This window comes from Mytilus edulis, chromosome 4 (assembly GCF_963676685.1).
Source record: "Mytilus edulis chromosome 4, xbMytEdul2.2, whole genome shotgun sequence".
Lineage (NCBI taxonomy): Eukaryota > Metazoa > Mollusca > Bivalvia > Mytilida > Mytilidae > Mytilus > Mytilus edulis.
In genome coordinates this window covers 53,703,999-53,726,641 of record NC_092347.1, presented here as the reverse complement: position 1 = coordinate 53,726,641, position 22,643 = coordinate 53,703,999, and the positions used below count along the sequence as shown (strand labels likewise).

General features: G+C 34.4%; 2 protein-coding genes across 3 annotated transcripts; one reads left to right on the top strand and one right to left on the bottom strand.

Moving 5' to 3' along the window:
- The first annotated feature begins 119 nt into the window (after positions 1–119).
- LOC139521914 (mediator of RNA polymerase II transcription subunit 28-like) lies at positions 120–9,077 on the top strand. 2 transcript variants are annotated; one of them, XM_071315647.1, is made up of 4 exons: positions 120–391; positions 7,033–7,099; positions 7,716–7,828; positions 8,276–9,077. In XM_071315647.1, the coding sequence occupies exons 1-4, from the start codon at positions 329–331 to the stop codon at positions 8,681–8,683; spliced, it is 651 nt and encodes a 216-aa protein (XP_071171748.1). In that variant the 5' UTR covers positions 120–328; the 3' UTR covers positions 8,684–9,077. The 2 variants fall into 2 exon arrangements, with proteins under 2 accessions (XP_071171748.1, XP_071171747.1); XM_071315646.1 differs by lacking the exon at positions 120–391 and adding an exon at positions 3,256–3,443 and having other exon boundaries at positions 8,276–8,822.
- A 6,593-nt stretch (positions 9,078–15,670) lies between these two features.
- Positions 15,671–16,351, bottom strand: LOC139521438 (uncharacterized). The gene has a single exon (XM_071314911.1). It carries the CDS (start codon positions 16,349–16,351, stop codon positions 15,671–15,673), a length of 681 nt encoding a protein of 226 aa, XP_071171012.1.
- Positions 16,352–22,643: the final 6,292 nt, after the last annotated feature.

Here is a 22,643-nt window from a genome sequence, read left to right as displayed (position 1 = left end):
CGTAACTAATTCTGAACCAAACTCGGTTAGGATAGCTGCAGGAAAAAGATATGATCAAGTCCGGATATTTTTAACTGTTCGTTTATTTCCACTGTTTTTTGTTTTGTGTGAGAAAGATAAGTGGTTAGAACGTTTGGATAATTTTTTGTTAACAAAATTACGCAAAGGAATAAGTTAGTACACTTATTAGGATATCTTATAATGAACCTTAAATAATTAAGTCCGGGATTCCGTTCTTGTTTTAAGGTTTATAATTTTACTGGTTTCCGAAATATGTTTGCAACGAAGAATAGACAATAGATATTTATACTGGTAGGAAGAAAATACAATGAACCCAGAAAATTTGAAACCCAATTTTCATTTAATTGATGAGCTTGAGGCTTCTTTTCAGGTAATTTTACATTCAAAATAACTTCTATAAAATAATGTTTTATTTTTTCAAAATTACAAGTCATGAAATAGAACTTCTTTGTCTTTGACAACATACCGAATCAAATTGTAGTATACACACAGTCATTCAATGGACAAAAGTGAGTTCCCAGTCAAAAAAAGTCCTATCATTTCAACTGAAATCGACATTTTTCAAAAAATTATTACAAAGTAACTGTATGAGCGATTTTCATAATATAGATACCAAAAGATGTAGAAATGTCTGAAGTTTTATTGTTTATTTGGTTATAATATTATGCATGCTCATTTTAATTTTTTGACGAGATGAACACAAAGAAAACTATTTCTTGAAAAGTTTGCTATTATTCTAACCAAATTAAAATCGCAAAAATTTGCATTTGTGTTTAACTCATCAGATGATGAAAACGAAACTCAAGAACATTATGACTAAATAAACAATAAAACTCTAGACATTTTAACATCTTTTAAAAATTGATATCTATTTTATAAAAATCGCTCATACAGTTACTTTGTAATATTTTTTGAAAAATATTGATTGTAGTTGAAATGATAGGATAATTTTTGAGTGAGAACTCACTTTTGTCCCATGACTGTATATGTCTCTGATCAAATGAAATAAAAATGTATATAATATTTCTTCAACTGGACAGGTATTATGGCATTGTTAATATAAAAATTCCAGGTGAATATCTGTTAGTGAGAAGAAATATAGGTTAAAAGCATTGACAACATATGTATAATTTACTAAGACTATAATCTTTATACTTATATGGGTGACAGTGTCATGTTTAAGGTTCATGTGGACCCTACATGTACATGTATGGCTAAAATGGCTGTTTTCACCTCAAAATTTACTCTGCATACAGACTCGAAAAGTTTTAAGTCATAGCATGCCCTAGATAAATAAAATTCAAATTTGCATTGTATGATTTAGAAAATTAAAAACTTAATTGGATTTTGCAGTGCACTTTTTTTAGTCTCTGCAGAAGATGATAAACATGATAAAATTAATTAACCTCATATTGTCCACCCAGGTAATCAGTTTAAATCACCAATTATTGTCAGGTACACAACAGCCTGGGTGGATTTTGCTTTTTCAACCGGCCCACCATGGGCAAGCCCACCCGTGCACACTCTAGCTATAATCTCTTTTTTGGTAAAAATATTAGCTATAATCTCTTTTTTGGTAAAAATATTGATTACAAATGCTTATCTGCTTTTTTCAAAGGATTGTACTTGCAAGTCTTTAGATTCAACAAAATAAATTCCATGCCCACTCCTATGGGTGGGCAGAGGGGACAAGGTCGAAATTTTACTCACCTGGTGCCCACTCCCATGGTGGGCCGGTGGACAAAGCAAAATCCACCCGAGCTGTAGTGTATCTATTGTCCAGGTAAATGGAAAAAAAGCCACAGGAAAAAAAGTCACAATATATGTTTGAGTAAAATTATTTATTAGAACCTGAAGTATGTTGGAATGCACATGAAGAAGTAACTGCATGTACATGTATATGATTAATAATTAAACTGAAGTTTTGGAATGCATAGAAAAAAGTCATAATATACTTGTATCAGATCATTTATCTTAAAAGTGGTAAATTTTTTAAAACCTTTAAAGGGCAATTTAAGGTAGCACAATACAAAGATTTTTCAACCCCAACCAGATATCTTTAAACTGATGTAATTTCACTCATCTTTCTTTAAATTTTATAAATGAGGTACCAAAAGAAAGAAGAAGGATTAATCTTCCAAATTGTGATAATTTTTCATTATGACATAATTGTACCAGAATCTATTAAATATTTTGGGATGGTATGAAGAACAAAGACGCTAAATTCATTCAAGTGTGGACATCACAATATAGCAACTTATTACATAATAATTAATCATGTAATAATTATGTCATAATGAAATTATCACAATTTGAAAGATGAATCTTTCTTCTTTCTTTTGGTACCTCATTTATAATATTTAAAGCAGGATTAAATGAATTACATCAGTTTAAAGTTGTCCGATTGGGAGTGAACAAATCTTTGTATTGTGCTACCTTAAATCAGTACATGTGACATAATAGATAAACTAATAAAAGTGTAATTATAGAATTTTTTTCAAACTGACTTTTTGTAACAAATTGGGAAAGCTTATTGTTTCCTCTAACCTAAAAATGAGATCAAGTTGTATTTCATGGGTATGGCTTCCTACCAATAAAGCATTTGAAAGGTCTACAAAACGGCGCGGGACATTTGCCCTTATTTTTTTGGACACTTGCGCTTCAAATCATAGGACATTTGCGCTTTTTACATAGGACATTTGCGCTTTTGCAATATTTGGTTTTTATGACTATCCTCCTCTTTTATCCGGGGTTGGAACCAGCATGTTTGACCTGGCAGAGTTAAAGTCATATTTTTCTTTATGGTTAAAAGTTTAAAAAATCATTTCATAGCACAGCACATTGATATGTGCTTAAAAGTTTATATACACTGAGCTAAAGTAAACATTCTAAAGACATAAAAACATGTATGTAGTCATCACAGGTCAGTTTTCGCTTGATATCTGAAGCCCAAGGAGTGAACAAATTTAGCTGTTGTTATCTGTTCTGAATGGTATTTCGACCACATTTTCAAATAAATAATCAAGTTTCTCTTTCTCAATTCTTGATAGGACGAATCTTAATGTAATTCATTACAATAATTATTGTTAAATGATACTCTTCAAAAGGATAAGAAAAAAAATAGCAGGATGGTCAAGTAGAAGCATTAAAGGATTCTGGACCATTTGTCGTACTAATGAGAAATATAAGTTAAATTTACGTAATGATTACTTCTCATTAAAATAACGGGTAGACGACTATAGGTAAAAAGCGCAAATGTCCAGTCAATTTAATACAGGTGAATCAAAATTAAAAGCGCAAATGTCCATAGTATTTGAAGCGCAAATTAAATGTCCTATCGTTTTACAGGTAAAAAAGCGCAAACGTCCTGTGCCCCTACAAAAAGGGAAAGGTGCCACAAGAAGCCAATATCAATAATTGTTGTAAGTACTACACTATTATTAATGGCAATGAGTTGTTTGTTTAACACTAAATGGAAGGATTCCTATTATATTTTCAAAAATCAAATAACATGCCATACATGTATACTGAATTTCTAACTTTGACTCAAATTAAAGAAAACTGTTGCTGTTTAACTCTCATCTTCTTCATAAGAGCTAGATATATATAAAAAAAATAATAATACCAGTAATACACTAACATGTACATGTTTCATTTAAATGCTTTGCAATTTGTATATAAATTTTTAAAGCCAAATAGTATAAAACTGAATTAAAATGTGTTTATTTCCATACAAAATATATATTGTGACTTTTTTCCTGTGACCTTTTTTCCTGTGACCTTTGTTCCTGTGCCTTTTTTTCTATGACTTTTTTTCCTGTGCCTTTTAATCCATCTATTGTCCATGTCACTCAATACAGCTCACTTCAATTATTACCTGGGGGAAGTACTCAAACCTCTTCCCCTTTCCAAACATGTTTATTTTGGCACCTTCTGGAGGAATGAAAAAAAGTGCACCACAAAATCCTGTAAAGTTTTTATTTATACGACCGCAAAATTTGAAAAAATTTTCGTCGTATATTGCTATCACGTTGGCGTTGTCGTCGTCCGAATACTTTTAGTTTTCGCACTCTAACTTTAGTAAAAGTGAATGGAAATCTATGAAATTTTAACACAAGGTTTATGACCACAAAAGGAAGGTTGGTATTGATTTTGGGAGTTTTGGTTTCAACATTTTAGGAATTAGGGGCCAAAAAGGGCCCAAATAAGCATTTTCTTGGTTTTCGCACTATAACTTCAGTTTAAGTTAATAGAAATCTATGAAATTTTGACACAAGGTTTATGACCACAAAAGAACGGTTGGGATTGATTTTGGGAGTTTTGGTTTCAACAGTTTAGGAATTAGGGGCCAAAAAAGGGCCCAAATAAGCATTATTCTTGGTTTTCGCACAATAACTTTAGTTTAAGTAAATAGAAATCAATGAAATTTAAACACAATGTTAGTGACTACAAAAGGAAGGTTGGTATTGATTTTGGGAGTTTAGGTCCCAACAGTTCAGGAATTAGGGGCCAAAAAGGGACCCAAATAAGCATTTTTCTTGGTTTTCGCACCATAATGTTAGTATAAGTAAATAGAAATCTATGAAATTTAAACACAAGGTTTATGACCATAAAAGGAAGGTTGGTATTGATTTTGGGAGTTTTGGTCCCAACAGAATAAGGGACCCAAAGGGTCCAAAATTAAACTTTGTTTGATTTCATCAAAATTGAATAATTGGGGTTCTTTGATATGCCGAATCTAACTATGTATGTAGATTCTTAATTTTTGGTCCCGTTTTCAAATTGGTCTACATTAAGGCAGCAACCATTTGATTTTCTGGGGGGGGGCTATGGTTTTTTTTGGAAAAAAAAGTTTGTTTCCAGTTTTTGGAGAAAAAAATAATTTGTTTTTGATTCTGAGAAAAAAAAATTGTTTGTTTCACCCTCAGCTGCCACTTTATGTAATGCTAAAATTGAAAGAAAAAAATTGTTTTCGACTTGTCGCGAAAAAAATATATTGTTTTTCGCCACAGGCGAAAAAAAAAGTTTGTACAGAAAAAAAAACCATAGCCCCCCCCAGAAAATCAAATGGTTGCTGCCTAAGGTCCACAGGGTCCAAAATTAAACTTAGTTTGATTTTAACAAAAATTGAATCCTTGGGGTTCTTTGATATGCTGAATTTAAAAATGTACTTAGATTTTTAATTATTGGCCTAGTTTTCAAGTTGGTCCAAATGGGGGTCCAAAATTAAACCTTGTTTGATTTCATCAAAAATTGAATAAATGGGTTCTTTGATATGCCAAATCTAACTGTGTATGTAGATTCTTAATTTTTGGTCCAGTTTTCAAATTGGTCTACATTAAGGTCCAAAGGGTCCAAAATTAAACTAAGTTTGATTTTAACAAAAATTAAATTCTTGGGCTTATTTGATATGCTTTATCTAAATATGTACTTTGATTTTTGATTATGGGCTCAGTTTTCAAGTTGGTCCAAATCAGGATTCCATATCAAGTATTGTGCAATAGCAAGAAATTTTCAATTGCACAGTATTGCACAATAGCAAGAAATATCTAATTGCACAATATTGTGCAATAGCAATTAATTTTCAATTGGAGTTATCTTTCTTTGTATAGAATAGTAGTTGATAATATATGTTTGAAATTTGCCAGACATGACTATGATGTCATTTTCTATTTTTATTTGCCAATAACTTTATGTAAATAACTACATTGGAAATTTGCCAATATAAAATGTTGCTGATGAAGCTTTTTTTCCTTATCTTATCTAAAATGTTTTTAGATAATGTATGTTGGACATTTGCCAGACATGACTATGATGTCATTTTCTATTTTTATTTGCCAATAACTTAATGTAAATAACTTCATTGGAAATTTGCCAATATAAAATGTTGCAGATGAAGTTTTTTTTATTGTTTTATACAATAAACAATGTATATTCACTTTTACTACCAACCAATCTTTACCATTCAGTGATAACAAGCACTTTATTTTACATTTTAATATTTTATGATGTATTTAAAAGAGTAGTTATTGTTGCAAACTCCATTAGAAATTTGAATTGATATCAGTTTTGGAAAAAGGGAAACGGGGATGTGAAAAAAAAGGGTGGGGGGGGTTTAAATTTTTCTCATTTCAGATTTCATAAATAAAAAGAAAATTTCTTCAAACATTTTTTTGGGAGGATTAATATTCAACAGCATAGTGAATTGCTCAAAGGCAAAAAAAAAAAAAGTTCATTAGACCACATTCATTCTGTGTCAGAAACCTATGCTGTGTCAACTATTTAATTTTAGATTTAAAAGTTTGAAGAAGAAATCTTTAATTGATTTGTAAAATCTTGACATTTGTTTTGTGTAAAAAAAAACCATGTTATGTCAAAAATTTGATCACAATCCAAATTCAGAGCTGTATCACGCTTGAATGTTTTGTCCATACTTGCCCCAACTGTTCAGGGTTCGACCTCTGCGGTCGTATAAAGCTGCGCCCTGTGGAGCACCTGGTTTTTCTTAAACATAAAACGTTACATATTTGAAATTTATTTATCTAGGGCATGCTATGCCTTAAATCTTTCCCAGATGTACAGATTTGTCTGTACTCAGAGTAAATTTTGAGGTGAAAAATCATCCATTTAAGCCATAGGGTCCGATGAACCTTTAGGTTCATCATAAAAAATGGACAAATATCATGACTATGACTGTATTTATTCCTCAAAAACTACACTATGTACAGACTTACATGTACAGTTTTAAAAGTCGCAAGGCCTGGCATCCTCTAGATATATAAAAATGCAATTTGCATTGCGTTTCAGAAAGATAAAATCATTTTTGGATTTTGATGGACATTTTTTTTCCGTTTTCTGTTTCTGCAGAAGGATTTAGGCTTTTTAGCCATTATAATTATTATTTTATTGAATTGAATTATTTAAAGAATGGATCAAATCAAACTGCAACTTGAGAAGTGTTTAGTCTTTTGGTAATTTGAAAAGCAAAAGCCTCTTTCATTAACATTTCAGAATTGCACAGCAGCTGTAACCAGTCAGGAACACTTTAACACCCAAGACACAGACGAGTTGAAACCAGGTGAATTATCTGACTAATTAATCTATGATCATTAGGAAGGAAGAAGAGGTTCAAAATAGAATATTGATAATAAAACACCACTTTCGCATTTATGCATAATTCCATACATTTCCTATAATGTCACAATATACATGATATATAAGTAATGTTATTATGTCAGAGAGTCTGAAAGTAAGAATCATTGTTCAATAACGTCATTCATATCGATTGACCTCAGTGTCAACTGGTGTAGCTCATTCTGAATTTTATTTTGAGATTGGTCTATTAAGAAATTTGATGAAAAAACAGCAGATTAATCAGTAAACAAATAGATTTGATCATCTGAGGGGTCACTTCAATTCTTAATGTTACAGTAAGAGGTGAGCAGATGAGACAATACAAAATCCCACCCTTTCATATATTTTGAATAGCAAAAATATAAATTATTTCATATATGTGTTAACAAAAATCTACCTATAGCTAAAAAATAAGTAAACAAAAATCTACCTATAGTTAAAAAATAAGTAACATTCAAAATTTTGTATTGTGACCAGTAAGACTCGAGTAATCTGATGTATTCATCCTTATGACATAATGTGTAGACTTATTTTCACATTTATGTTTTGTAAATTTTCAGGAGCAGAGCAAACTTTCCAAAAGTTCCTAGATTTATGTAGACAAACAGAGGCATTCTTCCTCAACAAAAGGCTGGTGTTGTCAAAGCAGAAACCTGAACAAGTCATTAAAGATGTAAGTCTTAATAATCTCTTAAAAGATCTTTATCATGTGTATCATTATATGAAGAAACAAGAATGTGTGCCCCAGTACATGGATGCCCCATCCGCACTATCATTTTCTTTGTTCAGTGGACAATGAAAATGGGGTAAAATCTCTAATTTGGCATTAAAATTACAAAGATCATACCATAAAGAACATGTGTACTAAGTTTCAAGTTGATTGGACTTCAACTTCATCAAAAACTACCTCGACCAAAAACTTTAACCTGAAGCGGGACAGACGGAGGAACAGATGCACAGAAAACATAATGCATAAATGGGGCATAAAAAAATATAGCCATAATAACAAGGGCAACAATATGTATGCACAATTCCTTCCTTAACAAATACATTGTGATAAAAACAATATTTAATTTGTCAAGAAAGATGATACAATGTATATATATTTCTATGATTACAGGAAACTGAGGATCTGAGAGCAGAACTTGAGAGGAAAGATGCTTTAATCAAACGCAATCAAGAAAAATTACAACAATGGCAGACATTATTAAATAATATTCAGAGGGGACCAGGTGGGAACTTGCCTGGGTCACATGGAGCTCAGAACCACCAACCCCATCAGTCACAACAGATGCATCCACCTCATGGTTATAATGTTCAAGGAGGGACACAGATGGCACCAATGGGAGGAAGTCAAATGTATCATCCCCACCATAATCAAGGTCCCCCTCAGACTGTAGGGATGATGATGCCACCTCAGGGGCCTGGTCCTGGACATCAGCCACCACCAGCATACTCATCACAAGTGCCATCAGCATTGGCCAGTCTGGAGACAATGTCCAGTTTGGGGATGCAGGAACGAAGATAGTGCAAATTGTATTTGATATTGTTAATCATGGCAGCTTTTCTAAATTGTTTTGAACTAAGGGCTTTTCCAGAAATTAGTTAAGTTTGGAGTCACTTATATTAAGATATACTTGTTTTGTTACCGGTATGTGCTTTTGATTTTAGATCAGAAAAAGTTACACACAGGCAATTAAAATTTCATGCATGTAGAGGGTATACAAAATGTGCTCCCCACACCCAAGTGCAATTATTTCTGGAATAGTGCCGAGTCATTTGTATCATACGTTGCAGTATCTGAAAAATAAATGTTGTATGGAATGCAGACATAGAAGAAATATATAAAATTGCTGAATTTTATCAGCATTTAGTGTGGATTTTATAAAGATTTTCAATAAAAGTGTATGATGTGAAATATACATGTACTTTGAATTTGGTATTTTTATAGCTAGAATTAATCATAAATGTTCTTATATTGTTTAAAAGTGTAGAGGAATTATCTATTATAAGTTAAAGGTATGGGAGTGTTGGTATTTTGTTTAATAAGACTGCACCCAAACAACTTAAAAAAAACAAAGATAAGACATTTGAGTGGTCAATTTGGTTTTTTCAACAATAGTGTCGCATGTCAATCTGACTTTCTCTGAGTCAAGACTAGAGAATTGATTTAACATGGACTTATTTTACTCAGCATTAGAAATGTTTGCAAGAGTATGTTTTTGCCCCACCCCCCCTGTGCACACTCTGAAGAAGCAAAGTATGCCTGTTCTTCCATCCTTCCTTCCAAATCACAACAATGCTTAGAGAATGTTTGAATTTTTTTTTTCATGTTTTACATATAAACCAAATATGAGAATTGGGTCAAATCTATGAATAGCTATTATAGTTTTCTCAGATATAAGCAATAGGTCAACTGTATGTGGTATATGAAATGATTGTAAGAGGAAAGTGACCCTTTGAAGGGGTTGGTTTGACCTTGACTTCATTTTCATTGATCATTGGTCAACAAAGATTTTGGGGCTAGGTCCTTTTCTCAGATACTACCGGTATAAACACTAGATAAACTATATATGATTTGTAAGGAATGATTCTTAGGTGAATATGGTTTTTTTTGGCACAGTTCACCTGACCTTGACTGCATTTTTAAAGTTATTAAAAAGTTTTCTGTGGTTAGGGGACGACCATTTGATATTCTGGGGGGGGGGGGGGGGGGGGGCAGGAGGATTATTATTTAAATATACTTGAAATGTCTGAAAATTGGTTTCATTTAACTTGAGGTATATTGTCTCAGGAAACCTTACCTCACTTTTATTTCAACAGGGCCGTAACTACATGTCGGAAATTTCAAAACCAAACGCTTGTCTCCATATCAAATTGTTTTCACGGCCTTGCAAGAAGAAAGTTCTGTTTCTCTCAGACTTATAGCCCTGATTTTTCAGGATCAATGTTTCTAATTTTTTTGTCTTTTGTTCATTGATTGCCCTTCTGTATTCTGTTAGTGTTGCATTCCTTTTCTAAGATAGGGCTATTCCAGAAAAAAATGTGTGGGGGGGTTGGAAGGCACAATATATCAATAATACATGGGTGATGGGTATCAAAGCAACTTTTCACACTATAATGCACTATATTCTCAATTACAATTGTCCGGGTGGCGAGTGCTGACTAAAACTGCCTTCCAACCCCTCCATACATTTTTTTCTGGAATAGCCCATAGTAATTTTGTTATGAACTTGATCATGAGTTTAAAAAAAAACAGCAGCCACAGGCTTAACTATGTGAATTCCATTTTTGCTTTATCATGCATATTGGTCTTTTGATGTTGTCCCTAGAAACTTCAGTCTTACATTTTATACATTTTGCTTTGAGACCAAAATATTGTTAAAAATTATTAAAACAAAACTTCATTTTCAGATTATGAAAGGGTCTTCGGAACACCCAGAAAGCATGATTTTGCATCATTTGTTCTATAGCTTCTTGGGCCTAATTCAGTGGCTCCAAAAACCTTAAAAAAAAAAAAATCCTCGATCCGCTTGGCGTAGTATGTTTGCCAATACATTTAAAAGTCCCTAGTTATAACTAAACTTCAATACTATGTATACATATGTATGTATGTATGTATGTATGTATGCAGTACATGTATATGCAGTTGGGAATTTAAAAGATTCATTTCTGCAGAGGAGAGAATAAGACGTCTATACAAATGGATGATTTAATGCTGGAATACAATGACGTTAATACATAGCAACCATGACGTTACATATAGAGAGCGGTAACACTTATAAGTACATGTATGAATCCCGCGTAATGTGATTGTCTCTATTATCCTCGACATACTCGGGGCCGCGAATTTGTGCAATTAAAGTCTCAATGAGCAATTTATCCAAATTAAGAAAATTATCTATAAATGAAAAGAAATGAAATATTTGAAACTTTAAAGTCTATAAATCACGAGGGTTTCTTATCGTCGAGTTGCAAGTTGCGAGTTAAGAAAGTCGAGTTGCGAGTTAAGAAAGTCGAGTTGCGAGTTAAAAAAGTCGAGTTGCGAGTTACAAAAGTCGAGTTACGAGTTAGGAAAGTCGAGTTGCGAGTTACGAAAGTCGAGTTGCGAGTTAGGAAAGTCGAGTTGCGAGTTAGGAAAGTCGAGTTGCGAGTTACAAAAGTCGAGTTGCGAGTTACAAAAGTCGAGTTGCGAGTTACGAAAGTCGAGTTGCGAGTAACGAAAGTCGAGTTGCGAGTTACAAAAGTCGAGTTGCGAGTTACAAAAGTCGAGTTGCGAGTTAAGAAAGTCGAGTTGCGAGTTGAGAAAGTCGAATTGCATAAAAATGAGGAAACTAAAATATTTTAATTTTTGGTGTACATAGTGTTGTTGGTTATGTTTGTGGTTTTGACTTTATCTGAGTCGCTTGTAAAAATAAAATGGACTAGATAATAACTACGTATAGTATTTTCTGTAGAAGCAGATAGCCTTTTGAAATACAGAAGATGGCTTGCAGTTTAATTATTTTTAAATTTCATACATAGCACCGTCGTATTAAACGTAAAGGGAGATAGCAACTAAACTATAGTTCATATATGTAAAACACCCCTTCTGCAGATTTCGTTTAAAGTGGGCTTTGGGGCAGCTGCAGTGCCGGGCAATCAATATTCGTTAGGGACCGCAAAATTTAGTGACACTCAAAATTGAGGATGTTAAAATTATATATGTCTTATACATTGGCTAGAGATGAAGGGGATATGATGGGCGTGAATAAAACCAGTTTAAACCCGCCGCATTTTTGTGTCTGACCTATGTCAGGAACCTTTAGCCTTTGTTGCTCTTGTATATGTTTTAATTTTGGTTCATCTTTATATTTAGCAGCATAGAATGGCGTCTATATTCTTGATCTATCTAATATTGTGTTTCGCGGCTCACGGCTCCCTCTAGGTGAGTGATTTTTCGCTGTGTTGTAGACCCAATGACCTTTGGTTGAATTGTATATTTTGATTTGGTTGCTGTCTCTTTGACTCATTCCCCGTTTTTATTCTTTATTTTATAAATGTAGCTGTCAAAGATACTATTGTAAAAACTACATTTGCGCCATTTTACAGGTAAGATTTAATTGGAAAGTATAAAATGATTATTGCTACATCGTGATTTCATAAGTATTTTTTTTTAAAGTATTGGGTAACTTATTAAACTGAGTCACTTAGGTTTAAACTTGAGTTATATTGTGTTCACATGTTTGATATTGTCAATTATAAGTTATTTTTAACTTAATTAAAACCGGCAAAATAGCAAAATTCTATATAAATCGCTATTCTGCTGGAGCTGGTAAAATAGCCCCGAAGGGAGCCGACAAAACAGCCACTGCCATATTTTATACGTTGAAACGAAATATTATTCTAAATAAGTCACATACATTTCAAGACAGGACCTGAACTATAAAATCATAACAAATATCATTGTTAAGTAACATATATTCATTTACATTTCGTTTAACATCTAGACTTGTAATAACAGGGGCGGATGCAGGAATTTTCGAAAGGGGGGGGGGTGCTAACCCAGGGCAAAGGGGGGTGCAGGGGGGGGTGCAAAACATATGTCCCGATACAAATGCATTGATCGGCAAAAATAAAGGGGGGTGCGCACCCCCGGAACCCCCCCTCTGGATCCGCCACTGTAATAATATACAAATGTAGTTCCCTAAATATTTATGTACAGATACATTCTCAAATATACATAACAAATAAAATTTTTGTCTCATTTGAGAAATATGAAAAATTAGCAAAAATACTGAAAAATATCTCCTTGAAAAACATCTCCCTAAAGATCATCTTTGTACATGCTGGACAACTTGTAATGAAATGTTCATCTTCAACTACATTTCTTACAAATCCTTTAAAATGGTCTCTTGCTATATACAAAGTTTTATATCTTGTCTCTTTCTATTTTGAGATCGTGGGCACTGATTCTGATTTTACATATGACGACACTTCATCAAAGAATTGTTTAAAGATTCATGTAGATACAATTTACTACTCTTTGTATCTATTCTTTTTGTGTTCCAAAATTTTACCAAACTATAACAAAGTTTTTGCTTAACTGACTTGATAACAAAGTCACGCTTTACTTCCAAATTATGAATATTTCAGCTTTTTGAAAAAAATAATGTATGTGTATGGATGAATTAAAGCATTCAATATTATCAGTGAACATGTTTTGTTACACATAAAGGTATCATATAATAAACCATCTTTCATATTGTTTTTTTTTAATTCTAAACCGATTTTTCATAATTAATAATACAACTGAAAAATATAAAGGGAATATATCAAGCTCTCCTAGCACAGCTATAAAGTTAGAAGACTATTTGTTTAACCTAAAATATATTTCATATATTTTAAATTGGATTCATCTAAAACAAAATCGTTCATATGTAAAGGTGCTGTCAAAAATAGTCACTTTCTTTCTGGCATGCTGCAGAGATAGTTTTGAACATTCCTGTAATTTCACTGCCATTCATTAAAATAGGTTTTATTGTATGGTCATATATATATATATATATATATGTTATAGAGTAAAATTACTTGGATTGTAAGATGATGAAGTTCGCAATTTGAATATTGCTTATAGTGATTTTTTGTATAACTCTCCCTTTCCATGCTTAAAAAGTCAATATACATTTTAAACCTAGATACTTGTAATTGTAAACACATTCTATTATATCTTTTTCGCAATACAAATATTCTTTTAAAAGTTTTCCAGGTTTGTTAAACATATTAACTTTGGTTTTAGATAGATTCACCTCTAAACACCATTTTAAAGTACAGGATAAACTATCAATTCGTTTTTTGAAAGACTTGTCTTGGAACTAGACAAAAAATAACAAGATCCTCTGCATACATGAGGCTGTCAATTCTGCGGTCATTTATATCAACAGCATCTGGGGTTTCATTAAATGCATCCGGTAAAATTCATTTATAAAAATCTTGAAAAGGTTGGGATTCAAAATATCCCCTTAGTTTACACCAATTTGGGAATACAAATTAGAAGTAAGCACATTGTCTATTTTAGCACATAATTCCCTTTTATTGTACATATCTCTCACGATTGCATGGAAATTACTACCTATGTTTGGCGGCAAAAACACACGTTTTTCAAAACGATGGATGGAATAATGAAAACGGAAAAGATCGATCTTCAATCGGTCTAAAAAAGTCTACTTCCAGATATCGATGTAGTTTTAAAAAGATCAATCTTATTTGAATCGATCTTTTTTCAAGTGTAAATGCTTAGATCGATCGCTTTTTTCAGGTGAATGTTCGGCGTGTTTAAAAATGATGGATGGAATACGAAAAGTGAACATAGATTCGGCTATTTTTTTATTATCTTCTAAATCAATAAGTTCTATTTGTTTGCTGCAAATCCTCATCTTCAAACGCATTGGCCGTTCGTTATTTAGCGATGGTCTACACACATATTTTCTCAATGATTTTGCAATGTGTTATTATAGTTCGCGCGAGGTGAAGAATTTCCTTTACTATTCTATTTTAAGAATTATTTGTTTACGAAAGGTAATTTATAAATTTAGGGTCAGATCGGTTCTTTTTATGTTCGGTAGTGTAAACGCATTGGATTAAATAAGATCGATCTCGTCCATTAAGGATACATTATTTTTTTTAAATGCTTCCAAAACTAAACTTATATTAGACTCTTATAAATAAGTATCACATATAACTGTTTCAAATCCCACAATCACGGGAATAACTAAGTTCGGGTACATGCATGTTTTGTTTATCAAATGTGAATCAAACCTGAAAATTCGGGGTAAACAATATTTTTGTAACTCGCAACTCGACTTTCTCAACTCGCAACTCGACTTTTGTAACTCGCAACTCGACTTTCCTAACTCGCAACTCGACTTTTGTAACTCGCAACTCGACTTTTGTAACTCGCAACTCAACTTTTGTAACTCGCAACTCGACTTTTGTAACTCGCAACTCGACTTTTATAACTCGCAACTCGACTTTTGTAACTCGCAACTCGACTTTTGTAACTCACAACTCGACTTTCCTAACTCGCAACTCGACTTTTGTAACTCGCAACTCGACTTTCCTAACTCGCAACTCGACTTTCCTAACTCGCAACTCGACTTTTGTAACTCGCAACTCGACTTTTGTAACTCGCAACTCGACTTTCCTAACTCGCAACTCGACTTTTGTAACTCGCAACTCGACTTTTTTAACTCGCAACTCGACTTTCTTAACTCGCAACTCGACTTTCGTAACTCGCAACTCGACTTTCTTAACTTGCAACTCGATTTTCTTAACTCGCAACTCGCAACTCGACAACAAGTGAATCTCATAAATCACATTTAAAACTATCTCTGAATCAATGTTGCGATTGAAAAATGTTCTCAATTATAATTACAGATTCTGATTGCGGTTTTGTAAACGGACACTTCTTCTAAGTATTTGTGATTCATCATTGTCATTTGAATTTATCTCTAGTGGGTAGAGTTTGACGATTGTTCTATTCGTAAGTCCAAATTTTGTACGCACTATTGCTGATCTCACCAAACCATCTCCACCACGCACAAGGTACTCGATGATACCAATTAATGTTCCATACAGTTCTAGGCGAGTCATCATGAATCTGTACTATGTCCCCGGTCTTTATCCTCTTTAAATTATTGCCACTGGCTCTGTGGAATTCTGGTAGTGATGTAAGGTACTCCTTCTTCCATCTCGTCTGAAAGTGTTGTAGTAAATCTTGATGTTGTTTGTTACGTTTTAGCGCATGAGCGCAAGTTAGTGTTTTTCTAGTGTCTTTAAATTCGCTTTTGTCACTTAAAGGATACGGAAGTGTCTTTAATCTGCCATACAAAAGATGAGACGGCGTAAGTGGTTCTGGATCCTTTTCATCAGTAGAGATGTACGTTAACGGTCGGTCATTCAGTGTGCACTCGATTTCTGTAATAACGGTATGTAGCATATCTAAGTCGATACAGGCACGTCCTAATGTTTTCTTGAGCGAAGTTTTTGTGAGTCCAATAAGTCGCTCCCACCAACCTCTGTACCAAGGAGCTCTGCTGGGTATAAACTTCCACAATGTTCCTAACTCACTAAGTTTTCCGTGCACTTTTTCTGATTTGAATATTTTTGAAATCTCTGTCGCTGCAGATTTATACGTAGAAGCATTGTCAGATATCATAATTTTCGGTAAAGACCGACGGCTAACAAATCTGCGAAAAGCTAATAAAAATGAATGTGTCGTATAATCCTGAACTAACTCAATGTGAACAGCTCTGGTTGAGGTGCACGTAAAAAGACATATATACGCTTTTGTTTCCTTGTTACCATTTTGTCATACATGTAACGCTCCTGTGAAATCAACTCTCGTGACGCTGAATGGCGGGTCTTCTCCAAGACGATCCTTTGGTAGTGGTGGTGGGTCAGGCGCCACATACGGTCGACTAATTATATATATATCTTCCTACAGGGAATACAATTCCGTAATGCGGTTTTCACTCTTTGTCGGATTTTCGGTATCCAATACGTCTGTTGAATTAACGTAATTGTCCCATTTATTCCACTGTGATTTTGTAGTTTGTGTGCGTCCAAAATTATCAATGTTGTCAACGGGTGTTTTGTCGGAAGTAAATAAGGATATTTCACTGTTTCGCTTACGAGCGCATTGTCAATTCTTCTGCCGGAACGTAGTAGTCCTTTTTCGTCGATATATAACCGTAACTGACGTACAATAGGTAGTCGATTAGTATCCTTTGAAACAATATTGCGGATTTCATTCATAAAAATAGTTTGCTGTACATTCCGTAGCAACACGAGTGAAGCATTTTGAATCTCGTCTACCTCTAAATGTTGGTATTTCCTGTTTTGTGAAAGTGTTCTACAATTCGCTATAAAGCGCAATACGTAAGACATTATACGAAGCAGTTTCGGAAAACTGCTGAACTTCTCTATATTGATGACTTCCTTTACAACTGTGAATCTGTCATCATTTTGTTGAATTTGCCGGTCTATGTCTTTACTTTCATTGTCTGTAATTGTTGTCATAGCAACGTAATTTCGATCCCAATGCGGCCACTGTTCTTCATGTGCAAGCCATTTTGGTCCGTTGAACCAAGTATCATTATTCAAAAACTTAGATGAAGACATGCCGCGGGTAAGATAGTCGGCGGGGCTACAGTCAGTTGGACAATACCTCCAAGTTTTATTTTCCACAAGTTGTCGTATTTCTGTAATTCTATAAGCTATAAATGGTTTTTGTATTTTTGACGAATACAACTGTAATTTCATTCAATTGTTATCATGTAGTTTGCTGTTATCATGTAGTTAATACTTATGCCTAGGTGACTTCGTTACCTTCCCCATCCTTGTAAGGCAGCAACCATTTGATTTTCTGGGGGGGGCTATGGTTTTTTTTTCTGTACAAACTTTTTTTTTCGCCTGCGGCGAAAAACAATCTTTTTTTTTCGCGACAAGTCGAAAACAATTTTTTTCTTTCAATTTTAGCATTACATATAGTGGCAGCTGAGGGTGAAACAAACAATTTTTTTTTCTCAGAATCAAAAACAAATTATTTTTTTCTCCTAAAACTGGAAACAAACTTTTTTTTCCAAAAAAAACCATAGCCCCCCCCAGAAAATCAAATGGTTGCTGCCTAACTTCCCTTATTAAAATAAAACGTGCAACTCAACTGTGGTTGTTATTACATGGTGTCAGATGATTTGACGTATTACACGCCGGAATTTAAGTAACAATTCAATTAATCCTGTCAGCAGTAACGTCCGGAAGATATTTTAGAGAATATTATTGCACAATTTGTGTACAACAGGTGACATTGATCAGTAACAAGTATGGCAACCGGGTTTCAGTTCGAACACCCATCATTAAATTGGGGTGCACCAGACGTGTACCAAGTTTCAAAGATTCAAACAACATGTTGAGTTTACATTCAAGGGTCCCCTAGTTAAGGCAGAGCCTGCTGACCGCGCAGGTTGGTTAGGACTATGGATTGGACAACAAGGACGTGAAGTCTACAAAACTTTTGTGTGGCAAGAAAATGAGCAAGACGACCCCGACATAATTCTTGGAAAACTGGAAACATACATCCGCCCTAGGACAAATAAACGTGTAGCCAGATTTAAAGCATGTCAAAGGAAACAAACTGAAGGTGAGAACTTTGATAATTTTGTTAAAGACCTCAGATTATTATTGATGGACTGTGACTATGGAAACACCGAAGATATCTTGATAGATCTAATAATCAGTGGCGTTAAACATTCAAAAGTTCAAGAGAGAATGCTTGACAAAGGCTCAGATTTGACTATAGCAAAAGCTATTGAGATTGGGCAACAATTTGAACTATCACAAAAACAACTCAAAATGATTCGTGGCGAAGAAATTCTACGCGTCAGTGAACACTCTTACGACAAAAAGAAAGATCACAAAGGTACAAAACAACAATACCGTAGACCGCCTGTAAACACTCAAAATAACAATAGACAAGATAAAAGAAGACAAGATACCTATCATCATGATCATCAGTCAAAATGTGGAAATTGTGGAACAACGCATGGAAACAACAGATGTCCAGCAAAAGGCACAACATGTAAATACTGTAAAAAGCCTGATCATTGGTTAAAAGTTTGTAGAAAGAGACTTAGAAAAATCAACATGATTCAAGAAGTAGATCAGAACAGTTGTGATAGTCAAGATAGTGGAGATGAATTATTATACATATCAACCGCAAAAACCGAGACTTGGCGAAACTCAGAAGATAGATGGATTGTAGACGTTCACATCGGTGACAAGGCACTTCCGGTCAAAATTGACACAGGTGCAAAGTGTAGTATTATTTCCAAAAAATCACTCAATAAATTAGAATTAAAGAGTAAAGTGTTTGAAATTACCGATTCGAAGAAAATTCTGAAATCGTACACAGGACACAAGATTCAACAGATCGGTAAAATAAGACTTCCGGTTATGTTCAAGGATCGTGAAATTCATGAAACTTTTGAAATTGTCGATATGGAACAGGACAATATTATCAGTGGTGACTTTGCAGAGAGTTTGAATCTCGTGAAAAGAATAGACACAATTGACACTATAGAGGAAATTGCTAAGCCAAATGAATTGTCACATGACTTTCCAGAACTGATAAAAACTTCTGGAACATTACCAGGTGAATATCGGCTCACAGTAGCTGAAAATGCAAAGGGTGTAGTGCATGCACCGAGACGAATTCCTGCCGCTATTAAGGAAAAAGCGATAACTGAACTTAGAAACATGGAAGAAAATGGTTACATAACAAAAGTTGAAGAACCGACAGAGTGGGTCAGTTCCATGGTAGTCGCACTCAGAAAGGACAAAGTAAGAATTTGTATCGACCCGAAAGATCTGAACGAAGTGATTCAACGTGAAAACTATCCGTTAAAGACAATTGAAGACGTAATACCGTTGATACCAGATGCAAAGGTATTTTCTGTACTAGATGCTAAGTCTGGATTCCTACAAATTAAACTAGAAGAACCGTCTTCATATTTGACAACTTTCAATACTCCGATTGGCCGATATAGATGGTTACGCTTACCTTTCGGAATCAAGTCCGCACCAGAAATATACCAGCGTATTATGGATCAGATGCTCGAAGGCATTATAGGAGCTACCGCTATTATAGATGACATTCTTATTGCAGGCCGAAACATGGAAGAACATGACAAAATTCTGAAACAAGTGGTTGAACGTGCTACTAAACATAACTTACGTTTAAATTTTGATAAATGCTTTGTGAGAAAAGCTAAAGTTGCGTACATGGGCCATGTTATCACCGACAAAGGACTCCTACCGGATCCTGCTAAAATTCAGGCTGTAGTTGAAATGCCTGCTCCACAAAACAAGGAAGGTGTTCGTAGATTCTTAGGACTTGTTCAGTACCTTTCAAAGATAATACCAAATCTCAGTCAAGTGGATGCTCCGTTGAGGACACTATTGAAATCTGATGTTTTATTCATATGGGAATACGAACAGGAAAAGAGCTTTCATGAATTGAAGCGTTTGTGTAGTACAACTCCAGTTCTTGCATTTTTCGATGTTAAGAAACCTGTTGAAATCGAGTGTGATGCTAGTCAAGAAGGGCTAGGCGCCGTTTTAATGCAAGAAGGCCGTGTTATTGCTTATGCATCTCGTTCCTTATCTGAGTCTGAAAAACGTTATGCACAGATTGAGAAGGAGATGCTCTCCATAGTGTTCAGTCGAAGAAGTTTCATTGTTATATCTTTGGGAAGAAAACTATCATACATAACGACCATAAACCGCTAGAACAAATTTTTAAAAAGCCATTATTAGCAGCACCGCTTCGTATACAGAAAATGATGTTAAAATTACAATGGTACGACATTCAAGTGTGTTATCGGAAAGGAAAAAACATGAAAATATCCAACGCTTTATCAAGAGCATTTTTGTCCGTAGAAAACAATACTGAAGAAGGAGATATCGTCCAGGACATGATTTGCATGATTTCAGTCAGCAAAGACAAATATTCCGAAATACAGGATGCAACAAAATCCGAATTGTTTGATCTTAATGAAATAATTCTTAAAGGATGGCCAGATCTCAAAGTCGAAACTCCGTTTGAAGTCCGAGAGTACTGGGATTCTCGTGATCAGTTATCTGTTCTTGATGGAATTATTTACAAGGGACTTAAAATTGTGATTCCGCCCAGTTTGCGTGACAATATGTTAAAACTCATACACAAATCTCATCTTGGCATGACAAAATGCAAGAAACGTGCTCGAGAAGTAATGTACTGGCCACGTATGAATACAGAAGTTGAGCGATACATTGAAAATTGTGCGCTTTGCGCGTCATATCAAAATCAGCAGCCAGCTGAACCGCTTAAACCTACTCCGACCCCGGATCTACCGTATATGTTAGTTGGATGTGACTTGTTTGACTTTCAGAGTAAAGCTTACATACTTACCGTGGATTATTATTCTAAGTACATTGATGTTTTACCGTTGAATTCAACCAATACTGCAGCTATAGTTGAAGCGCTAAAATCCATATTTGCAACACATGGAATACCAACTACATTACGTTCAGACAATGGACCACAGTTTAGTTCGTCCGAGTTTAAGAAGTTCAGTAAGGAACTCGGAATTGACCACCAAACATCGAGTCCACATTTTCAAAGTGCAAATGGTGAAGCCGAAAGATCAATACAAACCGTTAAAAATCTCTGGAGAAAATCTGATGACAAACATTTGAGCCTATTAGATTACCGTACTACACCATTAGAAGGAATTGACTTGTCGCCTTCCCAACTTCTAATGGGTAGACGACCGAGAAATACTCTGCCTGCGTTAAAAGAAGTGCTGAAGCCTAATATGAACAACTCAATGAATGTAAAAAGACACTTTGACCGCGAGAAAGAAAAGCAAAAGTTTTATTATGACAAACGCAGAGGAGTGAAAGAATTACCAACAATAAATGATAAATGTGCCGTGCGTATGACACCTTTACCATGCTCGAAGGAATGGAAACCAGGAACTATTGTCAAGCACAGCGACAAACCGAGATCTTATATTGTGCAAAGGTCCGATTCAGAAAACAATCGCTTGTACAGGAGAAATCGTAAACACTTGCGTACTTCTACCGAAACAGCCTCCAAGGACATTAACCGTGAGACAACAAGTGACAATTTTGAATTAGACAATCTACCTAATAGAATCGAGACCGCCCCGAAAGAAGCAAATGACAATAAGCTAGATGTAAGTAAAGAACGCGACGAGGAAGTGATGCGCTCAGATGTGACAATGACTAAATCAGGAAGGCTTGTCAAGAAACCAGAGAAGCTTGATTTGTAAAATTTTGTGAATTAGACTTTTAAGTTTTCTCATATTAGCGTAGAACTTTATGAGCGAGTTTCATTTTTTTAGTTTTCATTAGAATAGACTTTAAAGTTGCTAGTTCCGAAATCCGAAATTTTCATATAATGACAATTCAATTTAATTCAATTTGTGAGTGCGATTAGAGACTTTTAAAATTCTTTAATTAGTTTCATTTGCGAGAAAATTGTAATATCATTCAATTGTTATCATGTAGTTTGCTGTTATCATGTAGTTTGCTGTTATCATGTAGTTAATACTTATGCCTAGGTGACTTCGTTACCTTCCCCATCCTTGTAACTTCCCTTATTAAAATAAAACGTGCAACTCAACTGTGGTTGTTATTACAACAACCAACTCAGAACGATTTGGCTATCACACCAAAATGTAATTTCTGTAATTCCTAAAATATTTGACACATGTATAGCTAATTTTGCTCCAACTACGGCACCCATCAACTCCAATCTCGGCAAAGTAATTACTTTAAGCGGTGCAACTCTGTTTTTAGCTATAACTATAAATTGCGACTGTTTTCCTTGTGCAATGTAGGCGCATGCTCCATAAGCTTGTTTTCTAGCATCGGTAAAAATGTGT